The sequence below is a fragment of the Vombatus ursinus genome, unplaced genomic scaffold, assembly GCF_900497805.2.
Source record: "Vombatus ursinus unplaced genomic scaffold, bare-nosed wombat genome assembly UNPS02005659.1, whole genome shotgun sequence".
In the NCBI taxonomy this organism is placed as follows: domain Eukaryota; kingdom Metazoa; phylum Chordata; class Mammalia; order Diprotodontia; family Vombatidae; genus Vombatus; species Vombatus ursinus.
The window spans coordinates 22,298,717-22,308,786 of record NW_020945437.1 but is presented as its reverse complement, the minus strand read 5'-3'; the positions used below and the strand labels follow the sequence as shown (position 1 = coordinate 22,308,786).

Genomic DNA, 10,070 nt, shown 5'->3' with positions numbered 1-10,070 from the left:
GACCTCGAGCACGTTTATCGCCCTCTTTGGGCCCCTAGGAAATGAAAACACGTGGACTAGAGGTTCTTTAGCTTCCCTTTCCTAGGTAACATTTCAGGAATAAGAGGGGATGAGGGTAGGGGATCCGGCCTAGGCCACTCCCCCTGATTTGAGGGGCAGTAGGACCCAGGGGCTCTGGAAAACCAAGAGAAGTGGGGGGATGGGGGAAAGGAGTGGGGGGAGCGGGACTAGCGAAGGGGAGGGCTTTTTTTTCTTTTGCAACCTAGCCGGGGGCCGCCCCCTTTAAGTCCCCCCCCCCGCCCCATCCCAAGAGCTTTTCCAACTTTCCAGAAGTTTCTGCGGCCCGGGGCGGGGGCCTCTTATATAGGGCTGGCGCGGGGGCTGTGCTCTCGGAGAGACAGTCCCGGGACGGAGCTGAGCGGATCCCAGCCCTGAGAGGCACGGGGGAGGGCTCCTCATCTCTGCCCCCCTAAGCCCAGGTGAGGGGAGCCGGGGAACAGACAAGGAGGGAGAGGGTGGCTAGGAGAGAGAGGCCGAGCTTCGGGCACCGAGCGGGACCTTCCCATCCCCCGATGATCCCCCCCGATGATCCCCCTGCCCCGAGCCTCTCTCCTGGCTCCCGGCAGCTTGCGGAGAGAGTCGCCACTTGTAAGGAGAGGATTCGAGCGTTGGCTTGGGTCCTGGGCTTTCCCCGGGGTCCAGGCACCTTTGGCAGGGCTCGTGACGCGGGCTGGGGAGGACCCAGTGCTAGCTAGCGGGAGACAGCGTCTGGGGGAGTTCGGGCCGGGTCGGAGGGACTTCTGGCTAGCTAGAGGTTGGGGAGAGAGACGGCGGGAGCCGGGGTCTGGAGAAGCCCCCATGGGGAGGGGGATCCAAATGGTAGGAAGGAAGATGGTGGGTCTGGGCACAGAACTTGCCTCCCCCCCATCTCCCAAATCCGAACGGCTTTGGGGACTCCCTTGTCCGACTTTGGAACCGCCCTACTCTCCTTCCCCTGCCTGAACAGAATCCTTCGTGAATAACCAACTTCCATTTGATCCCTTCCTGTCTGAAGGTGTGGAGAGAGGGAGCTGAGCCGTGTGTGTGTGTGTGTGTGTGTGTGTGTGTGTTTAAGGGGGAGAGGAGCCCCCACCAATTTTAGTATTCTCCCTAATATGTAGTAATCAAGAGGGACAGGGCACATTTTCGCACAGGGCTTCTGGATCTGATCCTTCCTCCCCTCCATTTCCTTAGGGGGCTTTTCTGGAGAAGGGTGGGACCTCTCTTGAAACTTAGGGGCTGCTTGTTGGGGAGTTGTGGACATCTCTTAGGTCATAACGGCTGCTGTACAGATACTGGAAGCTGTAGGAAGGGTGCTTTCCCAGATCCAGCTTCTTTTCCTACCTCTGTCCCTTCCCTCCTTCCCTTCCTACCGAAGGTGAATCCCTATGAAAGACTGGGCATAAAAGGATTTAGAAACTAGCTACTTAAAACTGAGAAGAGCAGTCCTTTTCTGTTTATTGCCCCTCCCCCCACTTTAAACAAAAATAGTGTTTTTACATCAATTATTAGCATGATTTAGTGGAAACCTCAGGACCCAGAGTCAGGAAAGCCTGGTTGGAATTAGTCTCTGCTCCTGGGCAAATCAAACTTCTTTGGGTCTCAATTTCTTCATCTATCCAATGGGGATAATACTCCCAGCTTTACCTATCTCACAGGGGTGCTGTAGTAAAATCTTTTGCAAACCTTAAAAGTGTCATTAAAATGGGGTACTATTTTTCCCAACCTTGTAATAGCCCTGGTAGAGTAGGCAGGGCAGGTATTTTATCCCTATTTGATGAAGGGGGAAACTGAGGCCCTAGGAATTGATTTGCTCAGTATCACACATGGTCCTCAGGGTGGATGAAATGGGGATTAGAAAACTAAGTCTCTTGACTCCCTGCCATTGTATTTTTCTGAGGGACACCCAGGATAATAGAGAGGGGCTGGAGATTGGATTCCTGAGTCCCTCCCTCTTTATTATTTCTGTGGTCCTGACTCTGGTTAGGAGCTAGAGAGGAAATGGGGGAGGGGGAGGTTCAGACTGCCCAACTGTGCCTTTGCACCTCTGGCCCCGCCCAGCCTGGAGTCATCCCTCCCATCTCTCCCTTTCCAAGGTCCCTCCTGGGTCCCTGGGAGATTCTGGCTAGGTCCTTGTTCAGCTGGTCCTGCCAAAATAGGCCTACTTCTGGTCTTCACCCTGCCTTCATGCTTTGTGGTTGTATTCTGTCTGTTTGTCTGGAGAGGGAATAGTATCAGAAGTTAGATTGCCCTCCCCCCCAATATCCTCTTCCTCCTTCCATCTGTCTTCCTTAAAAAAAAAAAAGAAAGAGAAAACCAAAAAAAAACCCACTTCCCCTCAAAACCATACTAAACGACTTGAACAAACAAATGAGGATTGGGGCTTCACTGTTAAAAGGGATAGATACATACATTTTCTTGCCTAACAACAGAAATCCTAAAGCAGAGGACCTGGGTTCATATCCCACCTCTCTTATTACCTGTTAGATGTTGAGCAAATAACTTTACCCCTCTCAGTACCAATTTCCTCATCTGCCAGACAAAGGGTTGGGCTTGATGATTTCCCAGGGCCCTTCCAGCTCCAGCATCCCGAGATCCTGTGAACTGCTCTACCTCATGTGTCTGTTTTCTTTCAGAATGAAAAAAGCAAGCACTGACCTCCCTCTGAGAGAGTTTCAAGGTATCTTGGCCTCTGATTGAAATTGACTTTTTCCAAATGTCTGAATTCTCTTCTGTGCCTTGCCTCTTCCTCTCCTCCTCTTTTTCCTGGCCCTGCTGATCACTGAAAGTTGAATATCTCCCTGGCAGGGCCCCTTTCCTCTTCCCTCCTCCACCCCTACCTCTTTTGCTTCCCAAGGCCCAGTTACATACAGGTCAGGATGAAACCCAGGCCTGTCTGCAAAGCATGGGCTTGCTTTTTTTAAATTGGGTTTTTTCTTCCCTATAGGGAAGAGAGCCTGTGAGCTATAAATTACCTCATTCTGCAACTGGGTAATTGCTGCTTCTCTGAATGGCCCTGGAAGCAAGCCTTGGTCTGCTTGTGGGGACATGTGTGGAGGGCAGCTGTTTCCTCTGTCTCTAGCAACAGCGGAGAGGGTGGTGCTGGCTTCTCTCCACCTGTCTTTCTTCCCCTCTCCCTCCACCACCCAAACCCCCACTCCTCTGCTTTTGAGTTTGTTTCATAGAATCCTAGGATGTGGATGCTGGAAGGGTCTTAGATCTCATCTCATCCCAGGGCTCCTTAACCTTTTTTCAGTCATAGGCCCTTTGGGCAGTCTGAGCAGGCCTATGAATACCTTCTCAGAGTCATGTTTTTAAATGCATGAAACAAAATGCAGAAGATGACAGAGGAGAACAATTATACTGAAATATAATTATCAAAATATCTTAACAAGTTTATGGATCCCAGGTCAAGAACTGATATATGATATAGTCCAACCCACTTATTTTGCTGTGGTGAAAAAAACTGAGTTCTAGAGCAAGGAAATGAGACCTAGGGGCTGAGTCTGTGGCTCCTCATTCCAAATCTGTGGCTTGGGACCATGGCTCTATCCCTGGATGCCTAGAAGTCTGTCTCTTCCCTCCCTGAGTCCCACCACAAGCTTCCTCCCCCAGCTCTGCCAAGGCAGCCCCTGGCGGAGAACCTCAGAAATTCAGTCTTCCTCCTTGCCACGTCATCTCTCTCCACACCCCCCTCCTCCTCCCCTCCATCCCTGAGGGCAGGCAGCTGGCTGGGAGGGGGAGGCTTCAGGCCTATCATTTGAAGCTCACACATGAAAAATCAACCTCCTGTTATTTGAGGTTGTGGGATGGTTGGGCGTAGTGATTTGAGCTGCCTACGTGGCAGGGTTGGGGAATGGGGATGGAGGTTGGTGGTTCCTAGGCCCATTAGCTAAAATACAAGTGAAATCCTTTGGCCCTTGGAGGTCTGATTCATTACAGATCCTCCTCTTTCTCTTTGTCTGAGCAAGCCAAGGGCTTTTGCACCACTCCAAGCATTCAGAATACCAACTTTATCTCCCTAGAGTAGAGAGGTGGCTTTGACTGATCGATGTCTGTCCTTGTTTGGGCCCAGAGGGATCTGCATTCTGGGGATGAAACAGAAGGAACACAACTACATCTTCACTGGGCATTTAATCCTGGGGTCTTCAATTTATATAGCCCCGAGCTCTCTTCAGTCTTTTCATGGTTGTGACTCATGTCTGTGAAGAGAGGAAGGAAGGAAAAAACATCTATTAAGGGCCTGCTGTGTGCCAAGCACCGTGCTAAGCACTTCGCAGTTACTATCTCATTTAATCCTTACAACCTCTGAGAGGGAGATTCTGTTATTATCCCCGTTTTACAATTGAGGAAACTGAGTTAAGGGACTTACTCACTTCTAAGTATCTGAGACCAGTTGGGTCTTGTTGGCTCCAGTCCTAGCACTAAGTCCACTGTGAATGAGGTAAGGTAGAGGAGTCTTTCTTCCTATAAATAACCCAGCCTTGCTCCTTCTCACTTCTCCCATCCCAGCAATACCAAGTACCCAAAGCTCTATTTCCCCCAGTAGATAGATCATCAATTTAGAACTGGAAAAGGCCTTAGAGGTCATTTAGGCCAACTCCTTCATTTGACAAATGAGGAAACTGAGGCCCAGAGAGGTTGAGTGACTTGCTGCTCTGCCAAGGCAGTAAGTATCAGAGCTAGGATTTGAACCCAGGACTTTTTATTCTAAATCCAGCCCACTTTCCCCCAGAGCACCCTACCTTCCCAGTTTCCATCAGATACCATTTCCCCCCCATGCAACTGGTACATAAATGTGTTATTCTGCAAAATAATCTGGGGAACCAATTAGGTGCTTTCTCCCTTCCAATATCCTAAATTTCTTTCTCTGCTTCCCAAGGTGACCCTTAACATGATAGCCATGCTTCTTGACTGATTTTCCATCTCCTTCTCCCCACCTCCCATCTCTTAAGACCTGAATCCCTTAATCAGAATGTCAGTTCTGGATGGACTTCAAAACAACTCCTTTTCAAGTTGAGGAATTTCTGCCTGAAATTGTTGTGGCCTTGGACCAACTCATGCAGCAAAGAATCAGGGAAGAGTAAAGCTGAGACTGGAGAAGAGGGAGTGATTTGGAAATAATCTATCTGATAGCTCCTGCCTCTGGTCCCAGTCTATCAGGAAGGTTCCCAAGCTCCACTGTCTGGGGCAGGGACAGGGATGGGGCCTGGAGATGGGTTGGGAGTAGGCTGGCATCTGAGCTCAGCTGGGCTTCCCTGAGAAGAGAGGTTGAAGGGGGAAGGCTCTTAGGGAAGCCCCAGGGTCTTCTGCATCCTGCCCATGACCTCAGAGGAAGCCCTTCCTTTCCCTCCCACCTGCAGGGATCGGCCTATTTGCTTGTGGGGCCTTTGTGTGAAAGGAAAATGTTAGCTCTCAGGCCTGGAAGAAGATGAGAAAAGCAGGGACCAGAAAAGCTCCTTAGAGATTCTCTAGTTCCAACACACCTAGAAAAAGGCGACTCAGGAGGAGAAGGATTTTGCTCAGGCTCACCCAGTGAGTTCTTAGCTGAGCAGGGAGAGAGCCCAGATCTTCTGTCTCTCCTCTCAGACCAGTCTGTCTTATTTAATCAGTGAACTAGTGGGTGACTCATTAACCTCCCTCTGCCTGACCCACAGTGGTATGTGAAGAATGATCCCTGGGCCCCAGGCTGGGGGTAGGATTGAGTGTGGTGAAGTTGTGGTGGTGGCAATCATTTTTCCGGCCTAATTCTGAGGGTTCTTACCCACCTCTCCACCCCCTACCAATGAAATGCAAGCTGTGCATTTTGCTCACTCTGCATACAAGACTGGCTGCATTCCACTCAGAGAAAGGCCCCTGATTAAATCACTCTCTACTGTGAAAACCAAGGACACTTTTTGTCTACCCCCAGGGAGCAACTGGTTGGTTGGTTGGCACCATGTGCTTCCCATATAGGTGGGCCAACTGAGGCCTAGTGCTTAGTTAGGGTTAGTGTCCTAAAGGTAAGACTTGAACTCCATGTAGTCTCAGACCTGTAAGGCCAGCAGAAGTCTATTTTAACTCCTGTACTTCAGCAAGAATTTTTCCTGTGACAATGGCCCACAAGTTTTAGAGCTGGAAAGGACCTTTAGGGTCTGTTATTATTTTATTATTATTTCTTTTACCCAGAAATGAAAGAGAAAGTGACTTGTCTAGTCATGGGGATTCTAGCACCAGGCCCTTTGATGAATACTCTTTGTATTCTACCACATCGTTTATCACATTGTGATGGTTATCACAGTGTAAATTGCTTAGCATAGTGCCTAGTGATATACTTGTTAGCTATTATTTTTATTATTATCATTGTTATTCTACCATATTGCTTTTCATTTGTACTTAGCCTGCCAGGTAATTGAGTGACATGGAGCATCAATGTGGCATGAATCAAAAATAACATATGTTCCAAATAAATGACTTTCCTCCAGTTTTTCCAATTAAATTCATTTATTAAGCTCCTACTATATACCAGACACGACGCTTTGCCTCTTAGCCCATCCCACCATGGGATAATGGTGGTTAGCTTGTATAAAATCATCAGCCATTGATTCTAGTTCACAGGCACATCAAATTATGTCATGTGTCAGGTGGCAAAGTAGATAGAGTGCTAAGCCCGGAGTAAGGAAGATGCAAATCTGTCCTCAGACACTTAATAGCTATGTGACCCTGGGCAAGTCACTTAACCTTCCTGTTTCCTTATAGGGATAATAACAGGATTAAATGAGATAATATATGGTAAGTGCTTAGCATGTGGTAGGCACTATATAAATACCTATTCCTTCCTTCTCCCATCATACCCCTGAAAGATTATAAGTAATATTTATGAAGATCTTGAGGTAATGGAAAGAGGGTAGGGTTTGGAGTCAGAAGACCTGGATGTGTGACCTTCCCTTTTTAAGCCTTAGTTCCTCATTTGTCAGTGAGCAAGCATTTATTAAGCACCTACTATGTAAATTCAATAAACATTTATTAAGCACCTACTATGTAAATTCAATAAACATTTATTAAGCACCTACTATGTAAATTCAATAAACATTTATTAAGCACCTACCATGCCAGGTACCATGCTAAGGCTGAGGATACCAAGAAAGGCAAAAGGCACCTCCTACCCTGAGGTGCTTGTAATGTGACTGTGACCATTTGTAGGATGGCTACTTGCTTGACTGGTTGGTGGTAAAGCAAACTCATGCCACAGACAGGGAGGAAGGGAGCTTTCATGTTGGTATCAGCACCCAGGTGCTTGCTGAATGTCGAGTTGAAGGTGTTGAAGGAAGCAAAGCCCTTGTTTCACCGAGTTCCCTCCCTGTTTTGTACCCACAGGTTCCTAGCAGCTAGACCAGGGCCTCAGTCCTTCAGCAGCCATGTGGGCCACACAGCTCATCAGCACCCTCTGCCTCCTGGCAGCGGCCAGGGCGGCTGAAGTCAAGAAGCCAGCAGCGGGGAAGGCAGGCGAGGCCAAGCTGAGTGAGAAGGCGACCACCTTGGCCGAGCGCAGCGCCAACCTGGCCTTCAACCTCTACCATGCCATGGCCCAGGACAAGGGGGTGGAGAACATCCTGCTGTCCCCTGTGGTCGTGGCTTCATCGCTGGGACTGGTGTCTCTGGGCGGGAAGGCGGCCACAGCTTCTCAGGCCAAGGCGGTGCTGAGTGCCGACAAGCTCCGTGATGACGATGTGCACACCGGCCTGGCTGAGCTGCTCGCTTCTGTCAGCAACTCCACGGCCCGCAACGTGACGTGGAAGCTGGGCAGCCGCCTCTATGGGCCCAGCTCAGTCAGCTTTGCCGATGACTTTGTCCAGAGCAGCAGGAAGCACTACAATTATGAGCACTCCAAGATCAACTTCCGGGACAAGCGGAGCGCCCTGCAGTCCATCAACGAGTGGGCCTCGCAGACGACGGACGGCAAGCTGCCCGAGGTCACCAAGGACGTGGAGAAGACCGACGGCGCCCTCATTGTCAATGCCATGTTCTTCAAGCGTGAGTAGGGCAAGCTGGGAAGGACCTCAGGACACAGAGGGTTGTGGCTAGAAGGGATCTTGGGATATAGACTCACCCGGAAGGTGGGTAGGACTCCTGAGGAGTCAGGAGGCCTGGCTCTGTCCTGGCTCACTCTGATCCATTCAACAAACGCTTCATAGATTAGCTGGCATGTATAGAGTGCCTTAGGGTTTGAAAAGCAATCGTTTGTTTAATTTGATCCTCAAAACAACCTTTGGAGGGGGGTGGGTGCTATTATCTACATTTTACACATGAGGACACTGAGGCAGAAAGTGGTGAAGGGACTTGCCTAGGGTTACACAGCTAGAGAGTCTGGGGCAGAATTCCAGTCTTCCTAACTCCTGATCCAACACTATACTTACCTAGCTGCTTCCTAAAGCAATTATTTTGCACCTACTATATACAGAACGTTGTGCTGGCTACTGGGGAATACAAGAATTTTACTTACTAAGATAAAGTTCTCCCCTTGTAGGGGAGTAAGAGATAAACATAGAGTACGTATTAAGTGCTCTGCTTTTGACTCACCATGTGACCTTAGGTCAGTCCCTTCCCTGACCTGGGCCACAGTTTCCTCTGCCTAACTGTGGGTTGGACCAGGTGATCTCTAAGGTAGCTCGTCCTAAAGCAAAGCTTGTGATCTTAAGATGTGATCGGAAAGGCAGTGTTTGAGGTTTGAGGCATGGCTGACTTCCCTCCCTCCTTTCTGCAGCCCACTGGGATGAGAAATTCCACCATAAGATGGTTGACAATCGAGGCTTCATGGTGACCCGCTCTTACACAGTAGGCGTGCCCATGATGCACCGCACAGGTAGGTTGGTGGCTAGCTGGGGAGTGTGGTGAGGGTGGAGTGGGGAAGGGAGGGAAAAGGAGGGGCTTGACCTTGGCCTTGAACTCCCAGCCTGTCCAGTCTCCTTAGCCCATGTCCTGTACCATCCAGGTCTCTACAACTACTATGATGATGAGACAGAAAAACTCCAGATGGTTGAGATGCCCTTGGCCCATAAGCTCTCAAGCCTCATTATCATTATGCCCCACCATGTGGAGCCTCTGGAGAGGCTGGAAAAGCTCCTGACCAAGGAGCAGCTCAAGACCTGGCTGGGCAAGATGAAGAAGAGGGCTGTGGCCATCTCCCTGCCCAAGGGAGTCGTGGAGGTGACCCATGACCTCCAGGTAAGGAGCAGATTCAGCTGGAGGGAGCCCTGAGCTAAGGGGCAGAGGTAGAGGGCAGAAAGTGGGAAAGATGGGTCAGGGAAGCCTTTCAGTCCTTGGGCATCTAGCCCTGGACCCAAGTCTCCCTGAGTCCTGTAAGCTTCCTGAAGTAGGAGGTCCTTCCTTTTTTGGAACTGAATCAAGGAAGTCTCTGGGTACTTTTGTCTCTGGTCCTGTTTTCTAACCTTCCAGGTTGGCAGTGAGCACCTTAGGGCTATGAGTCAGATCACTTCCAGTCCTGGTTCTGCTGTGTGGACTTGGGAATGTTTGGTGTCTGCCCCTCCCTATTGTGGGCATCAGTTCCCCCTGGCCCCAAAAAAGAAGGGATGTGACTAATGTGGTCTCTAATATTGGTGTGGTGGTGGTGGTGGTTATTGTTTTTTCCAGTTTTGACAGCCTGTGTTTGAAGTTTCCTTTCCACATAGGAAGCTGTAATAGTACTGGACCATGAGTCAGTAAACTTGGGTTCAGATTCTACCTCACTTAGAAGTTATATGACTTTGGGTACAAGTCATCTTGTCTCTCTGTTTCTCCCTCAGTTTCCCCCTCTGTAAAAGCAAGATAGTATTATTTCACTGCTTGCCTCTGTAAAGGAAGGTACTTCAGACTTTTCAGGGTCTCTAGGAATGTCAACCATGATGAGGGTTCCTTCTGGTTCTGTCTCTCCAGGATATTGTGACCTTTGTTAATCCCCTTTTCTGCTTTAGAGATCTGCTACGTGCAGTCCTTTATAATGCCCTGTCATCATCATCATCATCATCATCATCATCATCATCATCATCATCATC

General features: G+C 49.3%; 1 protein-coding gene across 2 annotated transcripts in view; it reads left to right on the top strand.

Moving 5' to 3' along the window:
- Window positions 1-317: 317 nt before the first annotated feature.
- SERPINH1 (serpin family H member 1) overlaps window positions 318-10,070 on the top strand; it is a 14,128-nt gene continuing 4,375 nt past the window's right edge. Inside the window, exons 1-5 of one of the 2 annotated variants that reach the window (XM_027848293.1) lie at window positions 318-479; window positions 2,676-2,719; window positions 7,396-8,052; window positions 8,783-8,881; window positions 9,011-9,243. In XM_027848293.1, the coding sequence (XP_027704094.1) occupies window positions 7,437-8,052; window positions 8,783-8,881; window positions 9,011-9,243 (948 nt within the window). In that variant the 5' untranslated portion in view covers window positions 318-479; window positions 2,676-2,719; window positions 7,396-7,436. The remainder of the gene's footprint in view (window positions 480-2,675; window positions 2,720-7,395; window positions 8,053-8,782; window positions 8,882-9,010; window positions 9,244-10,070) is intronic. The other variant, XM_027848292.1, reaches the window with a different exon arrangement.